At 41.7% G+C, this 20,662-nt stretch overlaps 1 protein-coding gene across 1 annotated transcript in view; it reads right to left on the bottom strand.

Annotated features, from left to right (window-relative positions):
* rbpjb (recombination signal binding protein for immunoglobulin kappa J region b) overlaps nt 1-20,662 on the bottom strand; it is a 118,237-nt gene that overhangs the window by 14,206 nt on the left and 83,369 nt on the right. Inside the window, exon 2 of the mRNA XM_046064418.1 lies at nt 6,219-6,257. Coding sequence (XP_045920374.1) covers nt 6,219-6,257 — 39 coding nt within the window. The remainder of the gene's footprint in view (nt 1-6,218; nt 6,258-20,662) is intronic.

The following is a 20,662-nucleotide window of genomic DNA, read 5'->3' as shown; positions in this document are numbered from 1 at the left end:
GGGGGGGGGGGTCGCTGTGTACAGAGGAACAGGTTTTTAAAGGCAATGCTTTAGTGTAGACGGATAAAAAAAAAACAACGTGCGAAGCACGTAACGAGAGTGTACACTCGCAGTGACCTCTGGAAAGCCTGCACAACCTGCTAGCCAAAAAGCTATGTTTCTCCACTAGCTGGGTCCGTTTGAGGTGGGCTGAACCTTTAATATCCGGCTCAAAGGGACACTGAGGAGCAAGGGAAAAGGAACATGGGGGAGAAGAGAAGGAGGAGCAGGGGTTGGTGGTGGTGGTGGGGGGGGGGGACACCAGAGCTGAAAAATCTAAAAACAACAAAGCTGAGCTCACCAGCAAAGATTCCTCATCTCGTGTCCAAATGTTGCAAAGCCCGCACTCCAATTACTTCTGTCAACTCCACCAAACCCTCCCACACTTCCTCTATGCAAACAGGCCTAAAATTATTTTAATGTTTGGGAGACAAGTAGGGCTTATTGCCGGGCCTGCAAGGGAGGTCAGAGATCGGGCTTAGATGCACAATTAAGACGCGTCGCACGCACTGGACATTAACACACCCTGACCCAATCAGAGCACACGCACAGATGTCAGTGACACCCGACACGCTAGGGTGCTCGGAGGGCTTCCCACTCAGACACACACGGCTTTCCACTCATGCAATACTGGGCCACACGTTCGGGTTAGACAGGGCCTTTGTTATGAAAAGCAAGGGGCCCCTCACAGTGTGTGTGTGTGTGTGTGTGTGTGTGTGTGTGTGTGTGTGTGTGTGTGTGTGTAGGCCGAGAACGATTTTGGTTTATCCATAATGGACTGGGAAATGTTTTATTTCTCACTTCACTATGATGAGACGATCACTATCACTTCTCACAGCGATACAAAATCACACTCTGTTGTTTATATTCGGTATTTCCTCCTACTGTAACTGTAAATGATGGAGGTACAGTCCTAGAATTCCAAACATTTGAAGCCATTTCACTGATCCGATGCAATCTGATACCATTTACACACCACATGGAGAAAATTAGTTTTCTTTCCTAAACCAAGCCAGGAAAAAAAGGTGCGCAACTCGAGCCAAACTCACAGAAAAGCTGCAGTTTGATTCAAACATTTCTCCTTTATTTGCTGAAGTAACAATTTTTTCGTGTTTACATTACATGACATCACCTTCCTCTGGGGATTCTATGAGCGATACGCTCACCGGTGTCATACACAGACACACAAAAACCTCAGCGAGGCTCCGGAGCTCACAGGTCTGATTGATTATATGGAGAGCACGCAGTGCAAACCTGCTGATGTGAGGCCCGCAGGGCACATGTCACCAGACACCTCGGCTGACACCTGTGACCTCGCAGGGAAGGTGACATCACAGACAGAACAACACACAACTTATTTTATACACTGTTTGAATGCATTTATATTCAAATTTGAATCAGCATCTATTTTGCTTTTTAAATTTTTTGCTGTTATTAGATAGCAACTGTGGTTCCAGACTAGCAATTAAGAGGATTTAAAGCTTTCCTTTGACTTGTGTGCACTGAATAGCTGTGTCATTTCCCTGGGTATTTGCATACGTGGAAAGAAATGAAAAGTTGTTTCTCATCAGCTCCCATTGTAGTGCATGATAAGACAATAATAAATACCTAGCTAAAATAGTATAATAATAGTTGGTTGAACAAAAGAAGCAAAATACATGAATGAATTACAGTTTTAATTGATATCAATAGCATTACTAAATCCTACATGTGCTGCTAACTTAATTGCTTTGCTGGTTTTCATTATGAAAACATCTGTTTTGCTAAACTTCCTATTTGAACGCCACCTTGCCAACTCCAATTATTACACGGTTAACCAACGCCGACCCCCCCCCCCCAAAAGCAAAATCAGCCACATACCCCTGGCTCTATAATCAAATGTCATCTTATATTTGAGCCAAGAGAGTGAGTAAATAACCCAACACAATGCAGCATAGTTATTTTATGACACCAGAATCTCACACTAGTGTTGGGAATGCTTCGTGCGACAGCCCTGGCTTGTGGTTAACACGTTTTCACTGCTCACCAAACCGTTCCAGACCACTGCGGGTAAGCTGGGGAGAGACCATTCCCTGGTAGGACAGAAATGCTTCACCGTAAGATCAAGCTTTCACTGACTTGTTCTTAACCTATTGTCCTCTGCTACGCAATCCCCTAAATAACCTCTGAACAGATAACAAAGATGCCCCACATGTGGCAACAATCAAATGAAACACAATACCCTGTGATCAAATGAGTAACATAAACCCAGTGATGGGTCCAGTTTTACAAACTCGTGTTGCGTAGCCAAGCATTGTTCAAACCCACAGAATGTTATAATAAATTCTAGTGGGGAACCCAAGGTTTACAAAGATACCAAATATGTCAGGCTGAATTTTGGGGAAATGTGTATGAAATAATGAACAGGACGTTGAAAATATTTCCATCTGATGCAACGCTGCAGCCATAAAAGTCACCATGGGTTTGACTATTGCACTCTGTGTATGAATAGTACAACCACAATCAAATATTGGACAAAGTACACACAAAATACACTGTACATGACGATTGCCACAAAGTGGAGGAAAAGCTGGCAGCTGGGGGAATTCAGAGATTAAAAGCATATGCAAAAGAGGGGGAAAAACAATCACTTCAACAGGAATTAATGACCATGACACACCCAATATATAAAATGCAGATGAGTGCAACGCCGTCAAAATGAGTAAGGCTCACATCTAAACGGTGTATTGAAAAACATCTAGATATAAGACGTAGCCTATTCATCATCTAAACAGAACAGCCCATTCACTAATACGCATAGTCCTCTTTACTTGCCGTACCACACTGTCACACCAGCACCATTAATATTGATGTTTGAGTGCTAAGGGGCTAGTAAAAAGTCAGTAGATACAAAGTCAAAAATCTTTACCAATCATTTTAGGCCACATGATTATATGAGTTGATGAGACAGTTGGAGAATGATGAGGGCAGTGTTGCCCAAGAAGCTGTCTAGAATTGATTTCATTACAATATGGAGGTAAAGACTGTGATGCAACACACTGTAGTGACCTCCTGGAAAGGAAGGGGGAAATATGTACACTAAAAAGATGCAGGGATCAGTGACGCTGAAGGGGACAAAAGGGACGTGCGAATAATCACTCACCTCTGACAAATACTGAAACGCATACAAAATATAAAGATTAGGTCTCTTCCTGAGAACAGAAAGGAAGCAGAAGTGAGAGAGACAGTGACCAGTGCACGACTGAACTTCCTATGCAAGAGTAGCGTGCAGACACAAAAAATTCAAAACATATCCATATAAACAAGGATTATGCACCAGCAAATAAATACAAAAGGACAGGGTCAATTAAAAACACTCAAATAAAAATATATCTAGAGGGACATTTAAAAAAGAAGAAAAAAAAGAGCAAACTGAGTCAAAATCATTCAGTCTTTATTTCATCAGATTTCATCAGCAACAGGAGGTGAGGCTAATGGGCATTTCAAACTGACACACACACATAATATAAAAAGTAGTACGCAACCCAGCCAGAGACAAGTGATCACAATGCCACATCCAAGCAAGAAAAATTAAACACTTTATCTGTCAAGGCAGGCGGTTTAGCAGCCTCTGCAACCCCAGCAGATTATTGATGCAGATTCTGGCCGTTTACCTGCCCGTTACAGTGAGCTAACTAAACATGTGCACAGTTGTTCGGGTTAAACACGCAACATGCAGGTGAGTAAAGTGAAGAGGAGCTGAACCAGCACAGGAGCAAACACACAGCGCAAAGTGGTGGACAAGAAGCAAATGACAGGGGAACTTCGTCTAAGTGACAGGTTTAATTCTTTTGTTGGCGAGAAAATGTGCTCGAGGGCAATCAGCAAATGTCAGAGAGAGGAAGAAGAGGTGACAGGGTTTAGTAGTACAGGACAGAAAGATGGAGCGAGAGATAAACATACCAGAGAAAACTGAAATAGAAGCACGTAACAAGTGAGGCAAAAACGTGCCAGACAGATTCGCAAAAAGAGACACATATTCAACAGCAGGCACCACGGGCGGTCATGGTGGGTGAGTGTGTGTGTGCGTGTGTGTGTGTGTGTGCACACGCAAGGGGAGGGGCTAGGTCCAGCCAGGCTACAGATGCAGCCGAGCAGACAGGCATCTGTCCTGTACATCTGCCACAGCGTCTACAGCAGAGCGAGGCTGTCACAAGACCCCCTGTGAACACACACACACACACACACACACACACACACACACATCCTAATAACTAACACACTGTAAAATAGCTCAATTAAAATGATCAGACTGCAATTAGCGTGTGCCCTTGTGAATCAAAACAGGCAGATCACACACATCCGCGGTGTCATGCTCCACCTGAGACGTTACCCATCAGCTCGCCCTCCTTTTAAATCTACTCTCCATCTGTGAACGTATGACAGGTGACCTACAGACAAGTGCCTGTTCAATATCCTGGGAATCTGCAGACGGCCGCTTGTGAGCCTCTAAAACGCTGATAGGAAGTTTAAAGTCTAAAACAACAAGATCTTATTTTACTGTCTAAACAGTGTGAAAACAAAGAGCAGCACAAATCTGCCTACAGCATCAAGAGGAAATGAAGGAGGTGAAGAAGAAACAAATGTTTAGAATTTGTATAGAGTGAAAGCAAAACGGCAGATTAAGCTGATTTTGTGACAGTGAAACAGGAAATTCACTTGTCAATCAACTGCACGCATCTTTTCACTCAGGGTAATGTTGAAAAAATGTATTTGGAAGAAAATGACTTGAGAGCAAAACATTTTAAATGCCAGTGTGCAACTCCAGACCAAACAACAGTCTGGGCCAAATTATTTTAGTTCTGAGTTTAAGTGTTTTTGACAAAGCAGATAACTAAAAGGCGCTTTCTACTGAGCATTTCCATCTGAGGCGTTGGATTCTGCAGAGCTGGCCCTTCCTCTGTTGTCTGGGAGAATAAATCCTTGAAGGGGCGGCTTATCCAGCCTGTATGTTCACGCTGTTTGTGTCTGTGTGTAGATTTGTGCATCGGTCTGAATCAAATATGTGTGTGTGTGTGCGCTCATTTCCAGTGTATGTGCGTCGTGTATTGTATTTCCAGTCGAGTAGCCTTCCTGACAGGGCGGCCCTGCAGGACCCGGAGCTTTAGCTGCCCTTAAAAAGCCCCTGCAGGACGAGTGCACTATTTTAGCTGCCTGTGCTGCTGCCTGACATAAAAATCACAGGGCTGCTGTTGCTGCAAGAAGGGGGACAAGTGGGTGTGAGTGAACATGCAGCCGTGAATACACTGAGCCAGATACAAAGAGACAAACACAAAGAACACAACACCATGATACACTGGGGTACAAACACACACACACACACACACACACACACACACACACACACACTAACTGCTGGGTAAAGAGTGTTCTGTGTCACATTTCTGGCCATCGAAACCATCAGACAAATGGAGGGGCCGGTGCAAGCCAGCTGACTGGCAGCACATGAATGAACAGGGGGACACATCAAAAGGTGCTGGGGCCCCCCCTTTTTCCAAAACCATGCTCGGCTGTTCCCGGCAAAGTGCAAGCCCTCATTTTCCCCGCTGAGCGCCACGCGCAAAAAGAACGAGCACCAGCGCACACACACACACACACACACACACACACACGAAAGGCAAAACTCTTGCCCGTCTGCAGCAACAAAGAGAAACACCAACAAGCAAACAAGCATACACACCCATTTACTCAGCAACACACACAAACCTCCAGAAGCAAGCCACAACATCCATCAATGTTATGTTTGCCCAAATGTTGCTCCAAATGACTTGGAACAAACATAAGAGGGGCAGAGTAATCAAAAACTTGCACCACGCAAGCCGAGTGCACTACGCATGAAAGGTTTTACACCCTTTTCTAATTAACCATCTTTACAACAAGTCCTGTGCTAATCTGATTATAACTTTTTAAGACATGATCCCTGTCAAATGACAGCAATCGGCAATTAGGCCTGCACGTATCATGTCAATAAGAGTGTCTTTTAGATGTTTGTAATTCTTTTAACTTATCTAATGGGATTTTACTCAGTTCTTGAATTACTGTATTCACAAGAATGTGTAGTGTCAACACAGAGGTAGACATACAAATACCACGATGACAACAAAACAAGGCCTTGTGTTGTCTTGTGTATGCACGCTCACCTTGTCAGGCGCTGTGGCTGAGGGCACTCCCCGAACTTCCTGCAAAGACACAAAGTGAGAGGAAAACATGAGTGGGCCGGCTATCAACCACAAACACACACAGAGTAAACACTGCATTACACAATGGTGCACACACACACACACACACACCACTGTGGTCACTGTGTAGCTATACTCAAACAAAGGCAAGTGACAAGACGTTTCGGGGTATTTTTGTGTTTTCATGGCAGTAGGCAGGTTAAAGCAGGTGTACACACACTGAACACTGAAACTCATTCTCGTCGAGAGCGTGTCACAACCGGTTGAGTATCATCAGAAAATCTTCAGATTTCACTAATCATTATAGGTACTATTATATTTTGGAAACTCAAGTGTAGAATAACCCACCATTCCTAAGCCACATGAAACCCATAAATAGACTTAACAAAGTGCTCACAATTTGTTATCTAGGTTTTTACAACCTACAGCTTTAAACGTCTAATAGGCCTTAGATGTGGTGATGATTCAGATCTCATTGTCTGGCAACATGGTGCTAACCCCATTAAGTGTAGAGCACTACTAATGTAATAACCTGATAACAGCAACAACTTTCAGGCTTCATGTGTCCTGATGTGAATTGTAAAAATGCATCCGACTTGATACTTTCCTGACGCTGCTGCTGGTAAATCCTTCTGTATTCTCAAAGACATGAGGCACTAACTAGGTAATAACTTCATCAGATCATAATGCTTTTTAAATGCACAGAGGGAGGTAAAAATCTCACCTTAACAAGATAGGGCTGGACAATAAAACAACAACAATAATTATCACATTAAAAATTTTTTCAATAACAAGTCTTCAATAAATCTTCAATAAATGTTTGATTTTATTACATAAATTGGGACTTGTTTTTTATTAAGATGTTTATTTTGTTGAGGAAAAGGACCTACAAAAGCTTTTCATTTTACTTGTGCATATTTGTTGACAAAGGTTTTATCATAATTGTTTTGAATATTCTACCTCAAATTTGTGAAGTGATCCACTGTTTAGTAGTAATAGTTGTAATATAACATTCTTTTATTATTTTTATATAACTTGCATTTGTTTATTTCATATTTATATATTTCTACATCTATGTTTGTCTATGGTGCTGCACATAGACAAACATAGATGTAGAATTATGACCAAAGCAAATTCCTTGTGTGTGAAACACTCCTTGGCAATAAAGCACGTTCTGATTCTGATTGTTGACACAACGAGACTTGTGTGGTGTTCAACTGTGTTGAAATGCGTCTCCTTGCAGGTTCTTCTGACACATTCAGGATCACTACCGCTTGTCGTTAACAGGCGGCTCGCTTTGTGCCCCTTGTAACATTTTGTATTTTAAAAGTGTCATCATTACAGTTTTTTTTTATTTCTATACAATGTCTGTGGTCGGGGATGGCGCTGTGGATAAGACACGTCTTTGGTGTGAGAGATCCGGGCTAAATTCCAACTGCGACATAAGGGATGTCACAAGAGGCTCCAGAGGCGTGTGACCTCCACCATTTTCTGATGCCGCAAAAATAGATATTGAAATAATTAAAGTTAAAGTTAAAATTAATTAATTATTAAATAGAATTATTTAGCCACAGACAAACGGCTTGAACTAACAGCTAGTCAACAAGGAAAATCTTTAGTCGGGGCTGCAAAATGTTTGAAAATGATTATTTTGTTAAGCAGAGGACGCCGTGCTAGGACACCAACATGATGAAAGCTTCTTATCCTGATTCTATCTGGTCTAAACGTGGGACAAATGAACCCCTTTCAACATTACTGACAGCCCACAATTACATGAAAGGCAAATAGTTGTCAAATTAATAAAACCTTTGGTAAAACATTCATAGATAGACACGCAAGTTCTCTTTTTCCTTCCCAAGAAGAGGTTCTGGAAACTAATGAGTCAGCGGTTTTCCAAATAGGCCTGCTGCGTGTGCACAGCGGCCAGCTTACCCTATGACACAACTTTCCGCCAAAGTATTTAGATCAATTTATTTGACAGTCGGCATGTTTGAAATGCCACAGCGTGCAGGGCTGGAATGTCGTCATCTCCCCTCAACTCTGGATGCCTCGTCCCTTTTTATACTTTACATCTTTGTGATATTACCATCAATGAATCCACCATTATGACAGCATCTTACACCTGCACCTGCGCACACAAGTAAAATCCAGCTATATCAGTTAACCGTGATTGAGTCATACCTGAAAACTCTTAGTCAGAGATCGCATTTAACTAGGAAACCACGGTGATCACCACATGTGCAGAAAAAGGGCCGTAAACTTGCAGCATATCTCAGCTGAGGATGACCATTTTCTGGTCAACTTTTTTTTGGGTTGGTAAAGCAATGACGTGTATGACAATACGGCTTGTCCAGCGCTCTTTGAACATTTTCCTGAGTGATAACAGATAAACACAACATGCCGAAAGAATTTTTTCAAAAGATTTAAACTGGTTTTTCTATTGTTTCTCGCACTCAACATAACTGAATTTTAAACCCCTTTGTTGCACTACTTACTTAAAAAACTAAATTATACCAAGTGCATTGCCTGAGCCACTGACAGGAGCGAAAGACTGGAGAGAAGAGGAGTGAAAAGTAAAACGAGCAGAGTAGAAAAATCAATAGCAACTCCTTGCCTCTTCCTTTCTACGGGGTTGTATTTCACCAGGGGTTGTTAACAGCGCACAGGTTTCTCAAGAGCTGCCATTCAAGGCCATTGATTGAGTGCGCCCTATCTACCAAATAATTGCAGCCTTATTAGTCTCACACAGTCAAATTACAGCGCATGTCTTGGCACGTGCAGAGGCTAGATTCAAAAGTGTGAATCCCACCTGGGAAGCTTTCGCAGTGTGTCAGTTATTGACACGATAGCTATGTGGCAGCCTGCAGGAAGCATGATCCATACAGTGAGCACAAATAGGGGAGCCAGAGCTCTGAGATGGGCCATTTTGTTTGCCTTTGGAAATACATTAGTTAAATCAAACATCAGGGAAAATAACTTCAGTGGACATCAAACAATGGAAATGACTCATCACAGACTTGTACTTTCTCTGCTATTTCACCGTTTGGTCAGACGGCATCTTCATCAGGACCAGTTGGCTTCCTTTATGCTTTGGTCACACTGCATGACAACGTCGTCAAATCGCTACACTGTTCTCACTTGACTACTTTCTGTTGGTGAAGGTGTGGTTTGGCCCACTACATGACTGTTGCACGACAGGGGGTCTCTCACTCACTCACACACACACACGACAAGATCTTTCACCAGGAGGAATCCTAGATGAGTCTGTCTAGGCTCCAAACTACGTTTAGTCACGAAAACAGGTGACACAGGAAATGCCCAGAAAAAGGAAAGAATGTGGGTGAGACTGGATTGGGATACACGGACAGCAATGATTTACTGTTCTGCAGAGAGAGCTGGAGGCTAACAAATAAAAATAAATAAAACATATTTTTGCAATTGCAACATATAGCTGCCTGCTTGTATTGTGGTTCAGGGAGGACGACGAGGTTACAAATCCTTAAAAACTTGTGTATATTCTGATTCTATTGTGCCCCCTCCATACAAATAGATGCATGATCAGACGGGGTTCATGGAGCTACTGCAGATGACTGCAGAGCCCGTGTCTGCTCTCCTTGGCTGTAGCTCGCCAACACGCCCAGATATTTAGCCTGCTTGATATCTTTCGGGCGCCTTGCGAGGCATCGGCCACGTCTCAGATCAGGTCTTTGAGCAGTTCAAACAGCGATCGAGCGCAGATTCACCTTTGATCTCTGCGGGGGGTTTTTTGTTGTCTGCAAACTCCAAAAACTGCTGGCGAGTGGCGTTTGCATCACCTAAACCTGTATTACCAGAGCCTTACTGGGGTGAAACTCCTCCCCACGGCGTTCCTCCTGCTGCAGCAATAAACTATCGGAGTGTGTGTCAATGCAGAAATGGGATCGCGCTCACTCACAGACGACACATTTTTGAGCATCACTATAGTGTTCCTTCAGTGCACATAGCTTTGTAGTAAAGCTAATAACTATAATAATAATATATTATTATTATATTATATATAATATAATAATAAGTTTCCTTTTGTTGTTGTTGACCCTTCAACATCTCTTTTAAGGCACTATGGTAACATGCAGCTAAGGGCACATGGCTGGCATAAAGAGGAGGTACAAGACGAGGCAGCACGTGGAGGTGACTGTACAGTACAGAGGGGTGTGTGCGCACATGTGTCTACGAGTGCGACACACAGACTTGAGAGTGAGTCAGATTTTCTCCTTGTGTAGGATGTGGTAGCTTTTGCATGCTGCTGATAAGTATGTCAATACATCTTACATGCCATCAACAAAACACCCAGATTGTGTTGTCATTCGGTTGGTTAGGGGTTTTGTTGCACGCAGGCAGACTCGGTGCAAAGTTGAAAAAAAAAGAAACATGCAAGAAGAAATAAGAGGGATGAAAATAGCACCCAATAAAAAAAGCCAGGAAAGAGGCAAAGAGGGGAGAAAGGGAAGGGGGAAAAAAGAGACAAACTGAAAGTATGATTTGTGCAGGAGCAAGAAGGAGGGAGTGGAGGTGGAATAATTATAAAGGAGGGCAATCAATAAGGTTCCCACAGCGATACACTGATGCCTCAACCGGCTAATGGATTCCAGACAGCTCTCTTCTGCCTCTCCTCCTCCTCCCTCCTAAACTTCACCCCCTCCGCTGCAAACAGGGAGCGACGGAGGAAAGGATACTGCGGAGAAAGAGTAGAGCGAGATTAAAGGCGAGGCAAAGAGAAGGTGTATGGCGTGTTGTGGAAAGAGGGAGGACGCGATACACATTTAGAGGTGGATGTTCAGAGAATAAAAAGGAAGGTGATCTGGGAGGAGGCAGAAGCTGCGACTGGCACAGAAGACACATTAGTGGACACATTTACTCGCCATTAAAGAAAACAAGTTAAACATCATAAAAATAAACAGACAAAAGCCATAAAGCTACATACTGGATGTATTTTGTGTAGGGCTGAAACGATTCATCGATTAATTCAATTACTAAAATCCATCGGCGCAAATTCTTATTGCATCAACGCTTCATTTAATCCATTTAACTACATAGCGCACTGTTTCACACGGACATTTATTACTGTCGCACATCGCGCTTACGCTGTGTGAACACGACGTGATTATGATGTCCCTGTTTGCAAAGTGGAGGAAGAGAGAGAAAATAGTGAGGGACAAAGAAGAAAGTGTCCAAAGTATGGGATTATTTCAAGCTAAAAGAAAAAAAAAACTCTGTAATGTCACAGTCCATCCACGTATAACGAAATCGATACCGCACCATAGCACACCGCCGCTGCCAAGCAAAAGTACTTCTTAAACGATGCATCGATGAATCAATGTAATAATCTGTAGAAGCTTCGAGTACTAAAATCATCGTTAGCTGCAGCCCTAATTTTGTGAGCTATCTGCTTTCATGTAAATTTACAGTGTGCACGCATCAAAGTACACATCCCTAATCTCCACCATCTTCTAACTGGTGTCGTGTGAAAATGCTGTGGACAGAAAGGGTTTTACTGAGAACAAGTGATGTGTAAGACGTGAGACGAAGTTGGTCAGAAGTTTTCAGGAGTCAGGTTTGCAAGTTCTGTGAAAAACCGCCGCTTTGTATCACCTCCACGAGCTGACTTTGACACACTCCCTCGAGAAAAAAACACCAACAAGAGAAGAAGACCAAACACAGGAAACCGCAAAAAGGTAGAGTTGCAAAAGGCAAAAAGAAAAGGCCCCGCTTACTGTTGCATCTGCAGTTGTCTCTGGTAGGCTCGACTCTGAGACGGCATGCATGATGGTTAAACTACAGAATTTTGACTTTGGCTTCATATAAATGTAGGGTCTGACTTATTTCACATGTCATGAGTTGCACAAAAGTTCAGGCTATTGTCTTGGAAATTATATTATAATTAAAAGATTAAATGTAAGAGGACACAATTTTCTGCCACAACAGCTATCATTCAATATCAAAACGAATCAAAGCCTGAAGATCAAAACGAGCCATAAAAACAAGATACTCTTGATTGCGAGGATTCACATTTCTTTTTTTATTTAATGTCAACCATTTTAAGGTTTACTTTGTAATGTTTTCCAGCACTTTATTTATTCTTAGAGCCGCAAGCAGCTGTGTGATGCACACACAGACACTTGTAAATGAGGCCAGAGGTCAGTGGAGGAAAGGGAAACTCTGTTAGAAGTAGGGCTGAACGGTTCTGAAAAATATCTAACTGCGATTATTTTGATGATATTGCAATTGCGATATAATTCTCATTTTCATTAAAAAAACATATTTAAATGTGTATAAAGTGGTTTTGCCAGGATCTGTCCCAAATAAAGATGTTTTCTTAAGTCTGTAGAATGAGATGTTCTACTTTAACAAATATTGCACCTACTCTGATTAGAAAACTGCAGGAGGCCATATTGTGATTTTGATTCATTGTTCAGTCACAGTTTAAAGAAGACAATCGTCTAATTTGCTCTCCATTCATTATCACTAGTCTCCCTTCCCTCCTTCTCCTCACCTCCTGCTTACCATCACCAATTCCTCTGGATATAATGAGTGAGTGAGAACACTGCGGTCAGACGTCACGCAACTGGACAGGACTCGCTACAATGAGACGTGGACGGGAAGAGGAGACAACTAGTCAATTTTAAATTCCCACTGCATTATCAAACACCTCAACCGTCTAACGCCCAACTTGCTCTCACAATCCATGTTACTTTACTTGAGTGTGTCGAGGAAATACCTGAAATAAACAAGCATAATACAAAAAAAACCAACAAACTCAAAAGCCCTTTTTTCAATATACAATTGCACATTTTCAAATGTATTTCAAAAACCGGTGGACTGGCTACATTTTTGCCACTAAACTAATTTCAAAAAAAGAACATGGGGAAGCGATCATTTCAAAAGTAAATTATGTCTATTTAGCAGGTTAAGGGCCAACAACACGACTCGAGTTTGTTGGTAGTTTTGTTAAAGCACAGCTTGCACGCAGATTGTCACGTCCTTTATCTTCCTCATCTTTCCATCCAGAAGCATCAAAATTAACATCTAGCAGCAAAGCCCCAACCTATAGTCCTGAACACCATTACTAGTTCATATTAATTTAAATTCATATATAAATACATAGTATTTAACATTACTGCCTCCAAACATCATAATAGGGTAAAGCATTTTAGCCGTTAAAGCACTCTACAGAGAGTAATGGTATCAAAACACACAACTACCTCCTCCTGCATTAACCCAGCCTCCTGCTGAGTCCCTCTGCTTTCGAAGAACTGTAAACCAGCAAACTAATTTCCCATACGTTTCTTTTCCTTCCAGGTCTGTTTGTGAACCCTGTAACATGCCCTTTTTACTTTAGCAATATCCTATTAGGAACCTGATAGGCCCATTAAACCTCCAAACCAACTCGCTGGTAGCTTGCCCTGGCATGGTTACTAATGGGCGAGGTGTGCCAAGGCCTTGACTGGTATGAGACAAAAAGTCGCTCCATTTACAGTAGACGGGAGCAGTGGCAGAGGATGTCCTGACCGGGCTTTCACTGGGAGGTGAGAGTGATGTCACTGTCGGCTTACAGAAACATGATAGCGCCTGTTGTGTTGTGCCTGTGTCCATCAATACAAAACTGCTAGGCTAGCACTTTGGTCTTAAGCTGTTGTAATGCAAAAGTCTGGGAAATGCCGAAGCAGGACAAATGTTTGCATTTTTAAAAATCATCCCCATAATGCACACTGCCAACTGAGCCAAAATAAGGAAAGCTCGGGCAGCGGCAAAAAAAATAAAAAAAGGACACTCAGGAATAGGGATGGGGATCATTAATTTTTATTGATACCCTTATTGAGACTGCTTAACGATCCAACTCTTTATCGATACTTTACTATTTGGTGACGGTTATTTGGTAAGACCAGACCCAACGGGCATGAGGTAGGCCTGCACGGTATGAGGAAAATATTCAATGTGCAATAACATTGTTATATATTGAGGTGACCTATGACTTGCAATAAAAAAAAACAAATATTGAGGTGTGCATATTAACTGCCTGGTTGTTTTCAAAATAATTATAGGATTAGAATTTAATATTTTTAATACAGCTAAATGCTGTTTCTAGAGCAGCAACATTAATGTTTACAACAGCAAAGTCACTACATATAAACTCAATATACCGTAATACTGAGTGAAGTTTAGAAAGAATAAAAACTCAGACATCAGTCTGTTTCAGTCTCTTCTCTCCCTCCTCCTCTCTGCTGTTATTCACTGCCTGCAGGTAACGTTACCTGGTCGAAGGAGGAGCGGCTGGTGTGTCTCAGCCAGCAGCTGAGTTTACAACAATGTGCCAACTTGTTCTTAACATTTGGCTAGTGCAAAGCTAATGTTAGCTGTGCTAACACACAGGATGACAGACAACAGATGATTAAATTAACCCTTTTTACTGGGCCAGTTAGTTTGAAACTTACTGGCCCGAAGACAATTTTTACTGTCCCTCCTTCCAAAAGTGTTTAATCGCTTATTAAATACATCCTGGATATAAAAAAACTAAACAAAAATGTAATCACAGTTAAAATTATAAAAAAGGTGAAAAGTAAATTGTTTTGTTAAAACAACACATACAAACAGACTCCAACATGACGTGCTCTCCTGCTGACAGCCATTTATGAAAAATGTACACAGAACAGCGGACACGAGTCGCCTCTATCCTGATGAACAGGTTGCCATGGTAGCCCCGTCCAAAAGCATACGCCGCATTAGTGTCTATTTTCCCCTAAATAGGACCATAATATACTAAATGAACATCATGCTGTGTTGAAGAAGACTTGAAACTAGCGACTGAGACTATAAACTCATTTAAAAGTGTTTACTGAGATAATGAATTAGCTGAGAAGTAGCAACATTTTACCATTATTTCTAATGAAACTCGCCCCCTGCTGGCCGTTACAGAGAATGCAGCTTTAAGTTCCGTCTGCACGGTTTCACTTTCAGAGCCAGAGGTTGCCGCATGATTGAGATTAGAGAAATAAAATTTTACAATCTCGTCACGTAACTACAACTCTCGGCAATTGGAACTAGCTGAAGACAATGAAAGATGTTTCCTCTCTCACTCGAGAGACTTCTTCAGTTCTAGATGAGAGACAAAGCGTCTTTCGGTCCTTCCTTGGATATAACTACCACTACAACTTAATGTTTACTACAGTTATTTTTAGACAACAATTACATGTTTTATATTACTATGATATTTTCAGTTGTCTCAAAACAAAGGTTGACTAAATGTAACTAGGCAGCCTCAGTAAAGACAAGTTCAAACTGCTACCATCTGAAATCAGCATTTCTTTTCCCATTTAATTTTTATGGACTCTGGCTGGAGGCTTGTGATTGACAGAAACAGAGCCCTAACAGATCCGCAGAGAGCATTTGCCATTGGCTGAAAGTTTCAGACGCCAGGAAGGGTGTCAAAAACAGACAAGTACACTATGGAAGTAACAGGCGCTCGTTCCCGTCACTAGTTTGTTTGTCTGAACGCATTAAATATGAGACAGTGGAGGGGAACCATACTTTATAGTGTAAAAGTTTACAGCCCGATGTTTCCATTCTGATGCAACTTTGCATACCAAGATTGTCAGTTTCTCTTTCACAGTGACGGATGCTGTTTGGAACAAAACTGTAGCCCGAGAGCAATGGGAGAATTGATAAAAGCTCCTCCATCCTGCCAGCAACAATACTCTGAAGGAAAAATAAAATGCTTGTTATGTTATTGGGCATTAAAAAGTTACGACCAAGCTAAACTAAATATTGTTATTTAGAAGATTTACTTGTGTAAATCTGGTCTGCCACAGCAGTCCAAAATATGACCCAAGACGATTTCAACATGTAATAGGTGTGTTCAAGAAAGGGCTGGAGGAAATGGCCAAAAATCACGATTGAAGTTTCATATCTTTCAGTATCGATAATTATCACGATAAGTATCAAATCGTTATTTCTTTCGTGTTTAAAGGCTGATTTTTGCTCCTGGGTGAAAGTTTAAGAAACCTGATGGTTAAGTGTGGTTTAAACTGTTTATGGTCAGAACAAAACACTTGATGCCAAACAGTGGATCATATATTTGAGGTAGAACATTCAAAACAATCATGATAAAGCTTTTTTCAGTCCTTTTTGCTCAACAAAATAAACATCTTAGTATGATTAAAGTGAATAAAATCAAACATTTATTGAAAATTTACTGAACATTTGTAATATTGTTATTGAAAAAAAAATTATCGTGATAATTATTGTAATTGTTTGTTGTAATTATTGTCCAGCCAGTTCAAGCCTCCTAATGTCATTTGTTTATAATATTAATTTTGCTTACTTAGTTCAAAAAACTAATTTTCTATCCACTTTGGAGAAAACAGACACACACAGATGTCCACAAATATGCAGAGACTGACATCAGACTGACACTTTAATTTCTCAGAGGCGAAACACAAAAGCAGCCGGAGGGTGACAGACCATATCTTTGTGGTAGCTTATTAAAACCCAACACCTCTAACCAACAGCAGATACGACTCAAAAACACAGAGCGAAACTCCACACCAAACCTCCCCTCAGGCTTCTTTCACAGAACACACACGCAACCACAAACACTCATAGTGAGCCTCTCTTAGGGGGAAAAAATGTATTTGTCAAATCTGGACCAGAGCGTGGCTGACAGTAAGATGCGGGGTATCCAGTCATCTAGAAATCAGGAGGGAGTTCTTGCAGTGAAATGGGGGGGGATGAGGCTTTGTATCTTCCGTTTATCAGGATTAATAAAACACTCTCCTTTTTCTATCTGAAGATGTAAGCCAGTGGTTACACACATTAATAGTGGTTAAACAATGTGTCAACCACAATTAATGTACAGATAAAGATTTTACTTGTCAAGAAATTTTATTTTAGAAGTGCATGGAGCTTTAGAGTTTCTCCAAAACAATAGCTTTTTTTCTACGTTGTACTGGTCTTTGATGACCTGCACCATGACAACCCTGTTTTGGACTGAAGTGTCACAACCTTTCAGCACCACCAGAAATGCAGGCGGGCGCATGTGTAGCAGGCGATGTGGGTCTGTTTGGGTCAATGACAACACGGTGTAAGACAGCACTGTGGAGATTTTTCAGTCACTCTGAAGTCTGGTTGTATTCTGGTTTACGCAGGGTGAGTTAACTTTTAGCTTTGGGTTGTCTGTCACACATGCTAACAGCTTGTAAACTGAAGCTCTGTGTTAGCTACACGTTGTTCTGCTGCTGTGTGCATTGTGTGTCTGCAGACTCTATTCATCCACTGCACATGATAACGTTATGCACTTTAGTCACCCAACCAACATATCTTGTTCTTATTTTAAATCCAGAAGTCGTCAAATTAGTTTTAAAAAGTGTCAGAACAGGATAAACGCTGCAGACTGCTCTGTATTTATGTCAGTTGTTGGGCTCATTGCAGTTACTATCACTGTCTTCTAAAGTAAAGACTTATTTGTTTTCGTGTAATTGTGCATGGGGCCATTGCATTACCTATATAATATCAAATATTTAATGATAATGCATACTTTTTTTGTTTTCATATGTTTACATAAAGGTATTGGCTGTTATTTTATGTAAACGAAAAGTTACTTTTTCAATATAAAACCTGTTGAAATGGTTTCAGTATGTGTATCAGCACATGCGAATGACACTGAATTTTGGTCACTATAATCATGATATGAAATTTTCATACCGTTTTAGCTGCAGCGCCTTGTTCTCCTGGGGAACCCTGCTTAGACCGGGCGTCGCACTTCATTGCGATGCGCCGACATCGTTGCACGTTATGCAAATTGAAGTATTTCTGTAATCTATGACATCGACGAGTCGCCCCAGCCCTAATATATACAGCAACAGAAGGTGTGCAAATGTGGTTAAATTTGTATCTTGACACATTGCTTGTGGCTGTAGCTTTCTCAGTTTGGCTCATCTTATTTTCCACAAGCTACTGTATCCAAACACTGAAGACCCCCCCGTTCAAGAATATTAAGTCGATAAGCTGAAATTACTCAGTGCAAGTTCGGCCACAGGAGAAAAAACAACTGACGCTCAATGGAGCTCGTGTAGTTGTAGCTTTCACTGGTAAATCGAAGTCTCTTCCAGTTCAATACACAATGTAGGTACATCTTCAGTGCACAGACACACTGACTAAACAGTAGTAGAATAAAACCTCTGGGCAGAGCATGCTGGGAAACTTGCGGGGTTCTATCATCGCTCTTTGGCAGGTAGTGTGACATATGAGGTATTGGTGGCAGAGAGGGATGGGAGTTGCTATGAATAGAACGTCGACCACCCACCTTCACATGCTAACACACAAACGCACGTCGACACATGCACATGCGACGGGGGGTTGATTGAGAGAGTGTGAACCCAGCCTGCCGTTCAGACAGGGATGTGTTTGACAGCTGTGACTGACAGTCCAAACGCCGCTGAGGGGGGAAAAAAAAAACACACACACACACACACACACACACACACACACACACACACGAACACACACACCGCCCACCCACCCCCGACGGCTCAGAAGAGACCAAAATATACACACCCTGACATGTCCTCAGCACTTGTACGAAAGTGCACAAGCACACATACAGTTTTTGCTCTTTTGTTCAGGCATGTCTCTGATACAACCCTCTAATAAATCAAACAGGAGCAAAGTTTTCTGTGCGTCACAAACCTTTCCACGCTGTGATGCAACGATACGGCCAGATTAATGTGATCAGGCAATATCAACTTTGAGAAGCTCGTATCCTCGTGGGCAGGTAAGTTGTGTTACCAATACTCTGTTTGATGACTGATGTGGCCAAACACTCAAGTTAAGGAAATGCTCAAAATAGGCATCCCTGGCAGGAACTGAGCTACAGTTCAGCAGAAGATTCAACTTGTTGATTTCATAGAAGTATTGCAACACTCGATGAAGGTGATGTGCATTAACGAGCCATTTGGTGCTGTGCTATAAATATACTGGTTTCCTTCACCATCAACACACACTACCATCACCAGAAACACAAGAAATGACCTATCGCATTTCTTTCCGTCAATACCCCGTGTATGGAGGTGTATGTCACCTGTAACTGAAATATGATAACGCCATCTGGACAGAGAACTCACCCCCTTTATGGTAACTGGAAGGCATTATACAGGAAACAATGTCTCCCCTCACGGGAACTGAGACACTGCAGCAGTCCTGACAACTTAGAAATCAACATGTTGCCATGTTTGGAGGCAAAGTTGACAAAAAGGCGCAGAAGCTGCAACATCAGCTGGTGCATATCTGGATAATCTGCCGCATGTCCTCACCTCTCAGCTTCACCAGCTACATGAAATGTAAAGGATGTGAGAAAATGATTGTTCTCAAAAAGGTGAGATTGGCCAGAACCTAATCAATCTGCACTACAGACGACATTTAAATGAGGGCATTTACTGCTTATCTAAGCTGATGAGTAGTGACAGGGCTTTTCTGTGTTGCTCAAGACAACATGGCTTCTAACGAGCACCCTGGGTGTTAGTAATACTGCAAGGAGCTGGATGCCAATTTGTGCATCACACTGACCCTGTAGAGTAATACCAAAACATTAAGGAGCTCATTGGAATCAAATGTAAATTCAGATTTCCCCTCCAAAAGTTAGATCATTTTCACACCAAAAACCCTGCAGCATTATTGAAACTTGAACTCTGATGCTGTGAAAATGATAACAGTTGACACATTTGGCGGAGCGCTTTCATGTTTTGTCTACATTTCAGATGGACAGACATACACGTATCTATCTTTTGTAGACACAGTGCTTCCCGAGGGGGGAGGGGGGGGGCAAACACAACCCACAGACAAAATTATTCATGTGCTCAAGGTCAAAGGGTTAGGTTGCGACCTCTAAGGTCAACTGGCAGGCAGCCTGAAGCAGATTCTACTACCATACAAAGACATCTAATGGTAGTCCCTTTCCAATTTATCTGACACAGAAAAAAATAATAACTGGGTACATATTAGGCTCAAACGTAGGACAACGTGGTACCACAACAATGACCTACTAAACCTTTCCCTTCCTTTTAAGTAATTCAAACATGTGCGAGGTGCTAAGCAGATGCACACAGCTCCATCTGCCCACTCTGTCAATAGGAAGCCCGTGATATCATGTTTAAATACCACAACAATTATTTTGGTGTTTCACATATGTTAACCGTTTTTCCACACATCTGTCAAATTTGCACACCAGGGTGGGTCAATTGCGACCAAAGAAAGAAAGAAAAAAAAGAAAGAAAGAAAAAGAGAGAGAGAGAGAGAGAGAGAGAGAGAGAGAGAGAGAGAGAGAGAGAGAGAGAGAGAGAGAGAGAGAGAGAGAGAGAGAGAGAGAGAGAGAGAGAGAG

The sequence above is a fragment of the Micropterus dolomieu genome, linkage group LG12 (assembly GCF_021292245.1).
Source record: "Micropterus dolomieu isolate WLL.071019.BEF.003 ecotype Adirondacks linkage group LG12, ASM2129224v1, whole genome shotgun sequence".
Taxonomy (NCBI): Eukaryota; Metazoa; Chordata; class Actinopteri; order Centrarchiformes; family Centrarchidae; genus Micropterus; species Micropterus dolomieu.
Note: the sequence above shows the minus strand (reverse complement) of the source record. Positions and strands in the feature narration are given on the sequence as shown.